This window comes from Parus major, chromosome 22 (genome assembly GCF_001522545.3).
Source record: "Parus major isolate Abel chromosome 22, Parus_major1.1, whole genome shotgun sequence".
NCBI lineage: Eukaryota > Metazoa > Chordata > Aves > Passeriformes > Paridae > Parus > Parus major.
In genome coordinates, this window is record NC_031790.1 from 3,810,490 (window position 1) to 3,822,738 (window position 12,249).

The 12,249-nt window shown below is 60.1% G+C and overlaps 1 protein-coding gene across 3 annotated transcripts in view; it reads left to right on the forward strand.

Annotated features, from left to right (window-relative positions):
* The first annotated feature begins 994 nt into the window (after nucleotides 1–994).
* Nucleotides 995–12,249, forward strand: part of TACC1 (transforming acidic coiled-coil containing protein 1) — a 34,373-nt gene continuing 23,118 nt past the window's right edge. For 2 of the 3 annotated variants that reach the window (XM_015648680.3, XM_015648681.3), the window contains exon 1: nucleotides 4,660–4,742. In XM_015648680.3, coding sequence (XP_015504166.1) covers nucleotides 4,675–4,742 — 68 coding nt within the window. In that variant the 5' untranslated portion in view covers nucleotides 4,660–4,674. Of the gene's footprint in view, nucleotides 1,093–4,659; nucleotides 4,743–12,249 lie in introns of those variants that run through there. The other variant, XM_015648684.3, reaches the window with a different exon arrangement.

The window sequence follows — 12,249 nt, forward strand, 5'->3', positions numbered from 1 at the left end:
GGGGGGAGCGGGGGGAGCGGGAGGGGTCTGGAGGGGTCTGGAGGGGTCTGGAGGGGTCTGGAGGTGTCCGAAGGGGGTCGGGGGGGGCCGGGGTCGCTGCCAGACCACGCTTGCAGCCTGCACCAGGCTGGCACGAACCCTTCGGGTGAGGACGGGGGATTAAAGGGAATGGCTTGAGCCGATTTCCGTGTGCACGGCGTGGGCCGAGTCCTGCCCGGAGGGACGCTCGGGGGCCGGGCTGAAGTTTGTGCTCAGGCAAACGAGGGGGGATGGCCCCAGGGCTCCGGGCCAAGGGGGGACCTGCCCCAAGCGGGGGCGGGAGCTGAGTGGGGCCCAGAGGCTGCGGCATGCGGAGATGCTCAGCAGAGCGATACCTCAATACATCAGTGCCCGCCTGTGGGGTGAGGCTCAGACCAAAACCTTCGGACCCTCACAGCTCCAAAATGTGTCCTCACTGCCCCAGGGCTGGTAGCCTGTGCTCCGGGCGCTGCCGCCTCCTGCCCAGCTGCTCTGGGGAGCTCCGTGCCTCTGTGTGTCCCTGTCACATCTCGCACGAGGCGGCCGGGGCAAAGCGGCATCCCTGGGCATCAATCCACGGGCACATCCACTGCTCCTGGCCCTCCTTCCCCAGCCTCGCACAGCTCAGGAGCAGCTCCCCGTCACCTCTCCCTGCAGCCCCAGGGCCGCAGCTCGCACTCCCTCTGTAAGCCGAGAGGTTCCCTCCCCGCCAGGGGCTAGGCTGCCAAATTCCAGTCCAGAGCACATTTTTACGGCATGACAGCAGCGGGGCCCCGGCAGGAGCCGCCACGAGATGCGGGCGTTCACCCGGAGGGGGGACGGGTCACCCCCTGCCCGCTGCTGGCCTCTCTCCGCCCGTGGAAGCGCTGGCCAAATATTACAAAACATCCTCCTTCTTTCCCCCCCGGCTCCAGGGTGCAGAGCCACCCGCGCCGCCCGGCCCTCCCCACCCCGTCCATCCCCTTCCTTCCTCCCCGCTCCTTCCCGGACAGCTGCTCACGCAAGTGGCTTTCGAGGAGCCCCGGGAAGGTAGCAGAGAGTGACAGAGCCTGGGACAAGTCTGCAGCTGCAAAGGTAGGAGGGAGAAGGGAGCCGAGGGCTGGGACCTCACCCAGAACTTGCCTACATCAGGCTGGAGGGAGGAGGAGAGCAGGGACCGAGGGCTCCTCGGCTGCCCAAGGCGCAGAGCTGTCGCCAGCCCCAGCAGCCCCCTGCGATGGCAGAGCTTGGAAAACACCTTTGAACAGCACAGCCTCCCTCCGCCTTGCCCTGCCAGGGAGCTCGATCTCACCATCCGGGCAGAGCCGGGCACCGGCACCTGCGGGGCCGAGCGCTCACTGCGGGCTCTCCTGCACAGCCCAGGGCTGGCCGGGACGCGATCCTGCCGTGGCTCTGGTCGGGGTGCTCAGGAGGAGCTCCCGGAGGCAGACGGGATGATGTGTGCTGCTGGCACGCTGCTCCACGCCTCCTGCCCTCCCTCGGCACCGGGAGATGCCTCCAGAGCTCTGGACAAGCGCAGGTGGACACAGCGCTGTCCCTCCAAGGGGCTGCTGCTCTGGCAGCACCGGTGTGCAGAGCCGGGGTGTTCAGGTACTCCTGGGGTGTTCAGGTACTCCCGGGGTGTTCAGGTACTCCTGGGGTGTTCAGGTACACCCGGGGATTTCAGGTTCTCCCGGAGTGTTCAGGTACACCCGGGGATTTCAGGTACACCCGGGGATTTCAGGTACTCACGGGGATTTCAGGTACTCCCGGGGATTTCAGGTACTCCCGGGGATTTCAGGTACTCCCGGGGATTTCAGGTACTCCCGGGGATTTCAGGTACTCCCGGGGATTTCAGGTACTCCCGGGGATTTCAGGTACTCCCGGGGACACCTTGCAGCCTGGTGGTGCCAGCTCCGGACAGGTTTGGAGCTGGAGCCATTGGGAGGCTCCAAGGGGACATTTAAACACCATCGTGTGACAGACCGGGCTCTTAGTCACAGTCCCTGGAAACCTCTGCAAACCTCTGCAAACCTCTGCAGACCTCTGCAAACCTCTGCAACCTCTACAAACCTCTGCAAACCTCTGCAAACCTCTGCAGACCTCTGCAAACCTCTGCAGACCTCTGCAAACCTCTGCAGACCTCTGCAACCTCTGGAAACCTCTGCAAACCTCTGCAACCTCTGCAAACCTCTGGAAACCTCTGGAAACCTCTGCAGACCTCTGCAGACCTCTGCAGACCTCTGGAAACCTCTGCAGACCCCTGCAAACCTCTGCAGACCTCTGCAGACCTCTGGAAACCTCTGCAGACCTCTGCAAACCTCTGCAAACCCCTGCAAACCTCTGCAGTCCTCTGCAAACCTCTGCAAACCTCTGCAGACCCCTGCAACCTCTACAAACTTCTGCAGACCCCTGCAAACCTCTGCAGTCCTCTGCAGACCCCTCCAGACCTCTGGAAACCTCTGCAGACCTCTGCAACCTCTACAAACCTCTGCAGACCCCTGCAAACCTCTGCAGACCTCTGCAAACCTCTGCAGACCTCTGCAGACCTCTGGAAACCTCTGCAAACCTCTGCAGTCCTCTGCAAACCCCTGCAGTCCTCTGCAAACCTCTGCAGTCCTCTGCAGACCCCTGCAGTCCTCTGCAGACCTCTGTCCCGAGCAGCAGGAGGGATTGGGCCCCTCTTTCCTATGGAAATTTCCGTGGAATTAACACAAGGATAATTATTACCATCACACCACAGTCGTCCCGCCGGCCAGCTCCAGCGCTCCTCGGGGCTCTGGACGAGCCGGGGCTGCAGGAGCCCCACCTGAGCTGAGTTCTGCCGGCACAGGAGGATCTCACAGCTGGGGCACATCTGGCTGCTGTGTGCCAGCAGCCCCGTGGGCACGGCCAGCCCGCCTACAGCACACAGCTGCCCGGGCAGGCTCTGTGGCACCAGCTGCTCGGGACTGCTCAGGGCGCTGTGACACTCGGCACAGCGGGGCAGCAAAGTCTCTCATGCGGCTCTGCTCACCCCCAGACCCCCAAGTGAGTCTGGGGGCTGCTCTGGGACTGCTGGGGGTCTGAACAGCACTTGGCACTGCTCTAAAGTCGAGGACGTAGCTCACAGATGGTGACACCGATCCTTCCTGTTGTTCTGAAGGACTGGGAAAAGCTTGATCAGTTTTCTTTTGCCAGTTTGTCAGGTTGAGGGAGCTCTGAGGAGTGTGGTGAAGGATGTCACTGTGCCCTCCGGGTTCTTGGCGTTGGGAGCTGGTTTTCTCTGCTAGCGCTACATCACTGTGATTTAATTTTGGTGCCTTCCCCCTGCTGACTTTCCCTCCAGTGGCTGCCTGGCAAGCCAGCAGTTTCCCAGTGATCTGTGTGTGTTTACTCCTCACAGGGTGGGACCCTGCCAAGAAGGGTGGGGACTGCGGCCAAAATCGCCGAGCCACAGTGCTGGCGTGTCCCCTGCTGCCTGTCCCCAGCCAGCCTGGCTTCCGTGGGGCTGGCCAGACTTTTTTCAGCTGGTTTCTAATGTGTGTGTGTGTTGGAGCCTTGGCTCCTGGTCAGATTCGCCCCTCCAGTTTAGATCCCTGCTCCGACAGGATGGACTTTCATAGGAAATGCTGAATTCCACCCGCTGAGGTCCTCGGCTCAGCGAAGCCTCGTGGAAGCAGATGAGGATTGAGCTGCTGAAGCCTGGATCCAGCATCCCAGCCTGGAGTGCAGGCAGGTCCTGGCAGCTCCGCTCCAACAGGTGGAGATGTGTGTGTCCCAGCTTTGCCCAGCCAGGCAGGACAGCATTTCCAGATGCTCAGAAATGGCTAGAGGAAATTCCTTTGAAAGGGACAGGAATGGAAGGGCCAAGCCCTGGGAGTTCTGCCCATGCCAGAGCCTGGCTCCTGGGAACGCTGCCTCCACAGAAGGATGCTGGGCATCATCAGGGACTGCACATCCATCCCTAGAGCTCACTCCTGCCCCATTCCACCAACAGGGATGTGCAGAGGCAGAGCTGTCCTCGGCTGCAGGGTGGGGAGGCAGACAGTAACAGCAGCCACATCATACACAGTGTCTGGCCTTGATAATGCTGCAGGAACCCCGAGCAGTCCAAAACCCACCCCAAGGTCTGCACCTAGGGCCTGGGAACCCAAAACTCATCTCCTTATCTTCTTCACTTGCTGCCACAACCCATCAGGGCCTGGGGCTTCTGGCTCCAGCCTGAGACCCCCTGGAATTCCACTCTGGCATGGCCAGTTTCCCCAGCCGTGCTCAGCAGGGGAAGGCAGAGGAGCTGGAGCAGATCCAGTGGGAGCTGTCAGGCTGTGGCGTGGATTTGGAGCAGACCTTTCCCTGGGCCATGCTCAGAGCCATTTCCCGGTGGGTTTTCCTTCCCCCCGTGGCCGTGGTGCAGTGCCAGGAGGCTGCAGCACCCCAGGACAGGTGTCAGCAGAGGTGCCAGGGCTGCAGAGCAGGGTGCAGGGCGCTGCCCAGCCCTGCCTGCGCCGCTGCCAGGGATTCTTTGTCCTCCTGCAGCAGCCAGGGCCCCAGGCCACATCCCACACATGGCTCTCACCTGACTCAGTCCCGGTGACCGACCCCACCGCAGCCTCCGGCAGCACAGAAACCGCTCGCTCCTCCCAGGGGCATTTCAGGGCTCTGGGGTGCTCGGGGCCGCTGTGGGACCCCCGGTGGATGCAGAAGGGTCCCCGTGGGTGTGCGTGGCTCAGAGATGCTGCCCACAGTCACAGGCAGGAGTGCAGGTGAGCCTGGCAGGACATTTTTTCATCAAAGGAAAATTTAGTTGGCTTTTTTATGGTTTTATTTTGGGTTTTTCTTTTAAGAAGGTGAGAGCTTTCAAGGGCATTGATACTTTTCTTGCCAAAAAGCTCTGCAACCCGAGCCAGAACACCCGATTGACAGGAAAGAAAACAGATTAATCTTGCAGTTTTCAATTTCTCCAAAGTAAGAAGCTCGAAGTGTTGTCAGAAACGGATACTCAGGCACTTTAATTAAAAGGACTCTAACCAGGACGTTTCCTTAGCAGAGTCACCTCTGAGCTTTTAAAGTGCGACCTTAAACCTCCCTCCCGTGCAGGGGTCTGGCCGCTCCTGACATCGGGGCTTGTCCGGCAAGGCAGGGTTCGGAAAGAGGCTGTTCTCAGGGGAGAAATGACACCTGCACCTTAGCAGGGCTGCTTGACAGAGAACAGGCGCTCTAGACAAGGGGCTCAGACCCCAGTTTCTCGTGGAATGTGCAGTATGAGGGGCTGTGCTGGTAAATGAGCAGGTTTAGCTTGGCTAACAGGGAAAATTTCTTTATGCAAAGAGTTGTCCCGCCCTGGCACAGGCTGTCCGGGGCAGTGGGGAAGTCCCCACTCGTGGAGGATTTAACTCGTGGAGGATTTAACTCGTGGAGGATTTAAATCGTGCAGGATTTAACTCGTGGAGGATTTAACTTGTGGAGGTGCGGTATCTGGGGACGGGGGTCAGCGGCAGCCTCGGCAGTGCCGCGTTCATGTTGGACTCGATGCTTTCCGAGGGCTTTTTCCAAGCTCAGCGGTTCCGTGGATCTGTGACTCCCGGTCAGACCGATCGCCTGCCCCGTGCCAGCCCCCGCCCGAGCCCCGCATCTGCCGGAGCTCTGCCCCGCCAGGAGGGTCCGGGGGTTCCGAGCGGGCGTTCTGGCCCCCCCAGCCCGGCAGAGCCCCCCCAGCGCCCCCGGGCCCCCCAACCCGGCCGAGCCCCCGCCCGCCTGCGGGGGAGGGAGGCGCCGGCACCGGCGGAGAGGGGACAGCAAGCCCGGCCATGGGGACGGCCCAGAGCCGGGACCCCCGGGATCTCCGGGATCTCCGGGACCTCCGGGACCCCCGGGACCCCCGGGACCTCCGGGACCCCCAGGATCTCCGGGACCCCCGGGACCCCCGAGCCCCGCCGCGCCGGTGAGTGTGTAGGGGAGGGGGGGTCGCGGTCCGGGGTGGGTCCGGGTCCCCCTCAGCCCCCGCTCCAGCCCCTTCCTACGCGTGGGACTGGTCCGGGCTCGCTGCGGTGAAGGGGGAAACCGGAGAGCGAGATTCTTTTTGCGGGGAGAAAGTTCCTTTCCCTTTTCTCCTGTCCCCTCCTTCCCCGGGCACGCTTCGCTCCCCACCCGTGAGAGCTGAACATCCCAGCCTGGTCTCGGCACACCAGAGCTCCCAGCCCAGCCCGGGGGGAGCTGGGGGAGCTCTGCGCCCCCAGTCCTGGGCTGTGGGTGGGGGCCGGTGCTGCCGATGCCGGGCTGGGGTGAGGTGGGGGCTGCTGGGGGTCTGCGGGCTGGGGACAGCTGGGGACAGCTGGGGACAGCTGGGGACAGCTGGGGGAGCTGCTCCCTGCTGCCTGCTCCGAACTGAAGGGGAGACACTGGCTGGGATCAAATGGAAAAGTGGAAATAGCTATAAACAGTCTGTAAATCAACCAAAACATTGTTGAGAACTGACAAATTTTCTTTAATTGGGGGACCCTGTAAGGCTGTTTGTTTGCAAACAGTGGGGTCAGACAAGGAAAACAAGTTTGTTCTGCCCTTGTAACTGCTCGGTCCTGCCTTCATTTCCCTGCAGCCATCACCTACCCAGACATTAGAGGTGCTCTCAGGTGGAAAACCCATTCCAGGGTTCCCTGCGTGGCTGGAGCTGCTTCTTTCTGCCCTGCTGGCCTCAAATGTTTCTCCTTCCCACCTGTTTGCTCCACCTTCAGCAAACTTTGTTTTGTTCCTCCAACCTTTTATCGTCTCCCTGGTCCCCCGTCCCTGTCCTGGCTGTTGTCCTCACTCTTTGTTGTCCCCATTCCTGCTGGTCCCCCAGGTTTTGGGTTAAGGGGCTGCCTGCAGTTCCCAAAATGACTGAGTCTGGAGTAAGCTCAAGGATCTAAGGCCTGACAAACACCTGATAAAAGCATTCCTGCCACATAGCACAGATATTTTTAGCAAATGGAGTTGAAGGGGGAGTCAATAAGCTGCATGATGAAGGCAGCTGCTTGTGTTCATCCGGCATCAGTGTGGAAATGGGGCTGGAGCCCGTTCCCTTTGAAATGAGCTCGAACCACACGAGTGCATCAGCGAGATTAAGCTGTGGTTGGCATTTTTAAAATGCAGAAATAGCAGAGCATTCATTATCCCGTCGGTCCTTTTCAGTGCAGCCACAAATGTCTGTATTTATCCATTTGCTGGCAGTCTGGTGGGGAAAGGCAGCTGGAGCCCTGGGCTGGCTGCTGGTGTCCAGGCTCGTGTGTGACAGTTGTGTCCTTTATTTCTATTTCTGTAGAGCTGTTTTGATGGAATGTGTGGCGATGGGAACTGTCACATCCCGGGCTGTGAAGGGTCCTGGGGGAGCTGAGCTGCTCGGCAGCGCTGTCCCAAGCTGGGCACAGCTTTGGAGCTCTGGAGCAGCGGGTGACGCCCTGGCTCCTGCTGGGCTCTGGTGGGCAGCTGGCAAAGCCCGAGATGGGAGGGTTTTGTCTGCCTTGAGCTCCAGGGTGTTCAGTGTTGTTGTGCCCAGTCCGGGCTGTGCCCAGAGGTGTCCAGGCTGAGGTTCTGCCAAGGTCAGGAGAAGCAAAAGGAGCCCTGCACGCTGGGGAGCTGCCAGCCTGCGGGCACCTGCAGAACCCCAGCCCTGGAGAGCCTGGCAGGCTTGGGAACCCACTCTGGAGAGCCCTCAGGAACCCTCAGGAACCCTCAGGAACCCACCCTGGGGAGCCCTGGGGAACCCTCAGGAACCCTTGGGAACCCACTCTGGGGAGCCCTGGGGAACCCTCAGGAACCCACCCTGGAGAGCCCTCAGGAACCCTCGGGAACCCTCAGGAACCCTTGTGAACCCACCCTGGAGAGCCCTCGGGAACCCTTGGGAACCCTTGGGAACCCACCCTGGGGGGCCCTGGGGAACCCTGGGGAACCTGCTCTGGGGAGCCCTGGGGATCCCTCAGGAATGCTCAGGAACCCACCCTGGAGAGCCCTCAGGAACCCTCAGGAACCCTCAGGAACCCACCCTGGGGAACCCTCAGGAACCCTCAGGAACCCTCAGGAACCCTTGGGAACCCACCCTGGGAAACCCTGGGGAGCCCTGGGGAGCCCTGGGGAACCCTCAGGAACTCTTGGGAACCCTGGGGAACCCACCCTGGGGATCCCTCTAGTGAGAGCAGTGTCTGCCCAAGCCTGCTGGGCTCCTGGGGATGCTGCTGAGTCCAGAAGATGCTCTGTGCAGCTGTCATACCTGGGGGATACTCTGGGATGCTCTGGGATACTCTGGGATCCTCTGGGATACTCTGGGATGCTCTGGGATGCTCTGGGATACTCTGGGATGCTCTGGGATGCTCTGGGATGCTCCAGGTGCTGCCACACGCAGGGGATGCTGATCCCTGATCGATAGAATAGTCTGGAATAAAACACAGCAACAGAAAAATGCTCCTGAAACATGGACCTCCTTTTCTGGAGAAGATAAATGCTATTTGGATAAAGTGCTCATTACAAACTGTGGGGGAGATTTACACAGAATGAAATGTGGATTCATGTCTTTTCCATGTGCTGATCTCTGGGTTGTCATCACTTTCCCCTGCTGTCCTTGTGCCCCACCCTGGAGTTGCCTTCAGGGAGCCAGACCCTGGTCCTGGCGAGGGAGCAAAGCCCCCACTGCAGAGGAGCAGAGAGGCAGGAGTGGAGCAGAGAAAGAAAATCCACAAAAGATCTGTTTCTGAGCTGGAAATGTCAGCACTCGCTGCTGTGCCGTGCCCAGAAAAGCTTTGCAGCCAGAAATAGACGTTCTCCTGCCTGAGGAAAGGGCTGGGAAGGGAAATTCCAGGCACACGCCTTCCTCTGGCCTGGGGCACTGCAGCTCCGAATGCCCCAGGTGTGATACCCGCTCCACAGCGTTATTCCCTGCACCCTTCCCGGGGACCGAGGTGTGGGTACACCGACAGGAATTGTGCAGACTGTGTTTTGGGGTCAGGCACACGGCCCGAAGGAAATTCATCCCCAGTGTGAGGGGAAGGTCCATCTGGATGAGAGCTGTTATCCCTGGAGATGCAGCTGGCTTCCTGCAAGGATAAACATGAAAAGCTCAGCAAGGTTTTGCTTCTTTTTGCAGCTTCTGTGATGGCAGGGCTTTTCTAGCTCCAAAATATTGGGAATATTTGGAACTGTCCTCTGTGCAGCAGGGGCCGCTGCTCTCCCCCTCCTGGAAGGTGCAGGCAGTGTGTGAACCGTGGCTGGAGTTTCTGGGGAGCTCAGCACAGCCGGTGCCAGAGACATCTAGGGGCTGTGGGTCCCCTGTCCCTGAGCTCTGCTGTGTGCAGGGCTTGGCACTCCTGTGGCAGCAGGGAGGAGGTGACAGCAGTGCCAGAGACACCCAGGGGCTGTGGATCCCCTGTCCCTGAGCTCTGCTGTGTGCAGGGCTTGGCACAGTGAGTCCTGTGACAGCAGGGAGGAGGTGACAGCAGTGCCAAGGACAGCCAGTCCAGCTGCTGCCTGTGTGGGCTGCATCTCACTGTGTGCATGGAAACTGCTGCCAGGTGTTTTTAAACAGCTCAGCATCCTCCCTGCTCTGCAGAGATGTGTTTGCTGACTGTGCCAGGCAGCGTTTGGCAGGCAGAGCCTCCGGTGTGAGTGCCCAAGTCAGGTTATCTCCTCGGTGGTGATTTGCAGCCGGTGCTGCTGCCAGGCTGGGTCAGGTGCCAAGCTGGAAAATGCCACTCGAGGCATTTTCTTAATTGCTCTGTGGGAACAGCGAGTGGAAGCAGCTGGCTCTGCCCCTGCACTGCTCTGGGATCCTCCTGCCCCTGCACTGCTCTGGGATCCTCCTGCCCCTGCCCTGCTCTGGGATCCTCCTGCCTCTGCAGTGCTCTGGGATCCTCCTGCCCCTGCCCTGCTCTGGGATCCTCCTGCCCCTGCCCTGCTCTGGGATCCTCCTGCCCCTGCCCTGCTCTGGGATCCTCCTGCCCCAGCCCCAAGGCAAAGCTCAGCAGGCAGCGAGGTTCAGTCCTGCTGATCTGCTGCTGCTGCCGGCTCCTTCCCGAGGGTGGGAGTGGGGGGTCCTGGCTGGGTGTAGTGTGTGTGTGAGGGTGTGGGGGTGTGTGTCTGTCTGTCTGTGTGTGTGTGTGCACGTCTGTCTGTGTGTGTGTGTGTGCACTGTGTGTGTGTGTGAGTGTGTGTGTGAGTGTGTGTGTGTGTTTGTGTGTGTGTGTGTGTGTGTGTGTTTATGTCTGTGTGTGTGCAGTGTGTTTGTGTGTGTGTCTGTGTGTGTGCACTGTGTGTTTATGTCTGTGTTTTTGTGTGTGTGTGTGTGCACTGTGTCTTTATGTCTGTCTGTCTGTGTTTTTGTGTGTGCAGCCTGCACAAGGACAGTTCCCAATCATTTTCTGCTCTCGTGTGTCCCAGTTCCCTCACCCAGCGCGTGGAGCTGTAGGAGTCAGCCTGCCACCCTCAGCTCCTGCTGTGCCGCTGCTGCTGCTGCTCCTGCTGGGTTCCCTTCCCCTGTGAGGGAAAAGAAAAGCTCTTTCCTGGCAATCTCCTCAGCTGCTCCCAGCACGGCGATGCCATCGCTCCTGCTGCTCCTGGGGTTCACTGGGAGCCGGGAAGGGGAAGCAGGAGCAGCAGGAGGAGGATGAGGTCAGGCTGCCTCATGTTGCTGCAGCGCTGCTCGTGCTGGAGATGTAAAATTCATCTGCAGAAATCATCTCTGCCGCTTTGAAACAGGGAAGTGGGCTGTGCTCTGCTCACGGCAGCCATGGGCAACAGGGTGTTGAGCTCCTGCTTTTGCTTCAGACTCACGGTTTTTGGCTAAGCTTTGGTAACAGTCACAGTCCCCTCTTGCTGGGTGTCCTCTGCACAGCAGCAGGGGGATGTGCAGGGTCCTTGTCCCCAGGCCCTGGGGATTGGGGATGGCGTGTGGTTCCCTGGGGCCAGGTGCTTCTCCTGCGATGGGAAATGGTAGCACCTCAGCTTTGGTTCACCCAGAGAAATCTTTGGAGAAGTTTAGAAGTATTGCAGAAAAGGGATTTTGTTTTCAAGAGGATGGGCAGTAAAAACACACAGGAGTGACACACATAATCAGGACACCAAGAGAGGGAAGCTCGGGAGAAAGGATCCCTGCAGGGAGGTTATTTGAGATGCTCCAAGGTGAAGAATGAGCCCTTTGAAGCTTCTGCCAGGGGCTGGTGACAGAGGCAGCCAGACCAGATGGATGGGTCTGCCCTGGCCCAGGGGCCTCTCTGGCCATGCAGAGGCATTCCCAGCTCCCAGAGCTGGCTGATGATTCACAGGGAAGCACCAGCCATAGGCTCAGTCTGCCGGGGAGCTCTTGGTGTGCTCGGGGGGGGGCAGCAGCTCTGCTCTGCAAGGGGCCAGGTTTGTTTCCCGGCAGGATGGATGTCTGCAGTTCCCGAGGTCATCCCTGGGACCTGTCTCTGGGATCGGGATAAAGCAGTCAGGGCTCCAGGGAGCTGCCGAGTGTCCCCGGTCAGCAATGGCAGTGCCGTGACAGATCTGCTGCCAGATGCCCGCACACTGCTCACTGCAGGGGTCAGGAATGTTATCCTCCTCTCTCGACTGTGTGGGAGGTGATGAATCTGGGAGTGGGAGCCCTCGTTAGGGGAGAAGTTCCTGAGGGAAAGTTCCCGAGGCAAGGCTGTTTTCTGTGGAAACTGCTGGCTGTTATTTTTAAACAATAATAGTTTAATAAATAAATAAAGTTGCTGCCACGGAAGGATGTAAGTCAGCTAGGGCTGTTGAGGCCGGTAAAATGGAGAGGACAGGTGTTTCCCTCCCGACTGCCCCTGCCCCCCGTGCTCTGCTCCTCAGCTCTGGGAAATGCCGTTCCTTGGGCTCACCCAGAGGGGCTGAACCTTCCCGGTGGGGCCGAGTGTTCCCGGCCCGAGTGAGGATTCTTGGGAGCTGCGTGTCCCCGGGGCCGTTCCCCGCCCGCCTGGGCTCTCCTCCGGCACGTCCAGAGTGGAAAGAATCCGTGTCCTGCCGGCTCTGTGACAGCACAGGTGCAACCAAATAAAAGCGGGATAAACTGCCGGGATCCGGTTCCGCAGCCCCCTGCCCTCGCACCTGGGGGTCCCTGGGGGGAGGAGGGCAGGGCGGCCCGAGGGGTGACAGCCACGTGTCCCGGCCCCTCCTTTGGGCACAAACAGGTGACTTTGGGAGCTCGCTTAGGGAAGAAAAGCGGCGGTGACCTTGGGCCGGGAGAGCCGGGGAGCCCGCATCCATCCCCGCGGCCGGGGGCGGGCGGTGCGGGGCTGG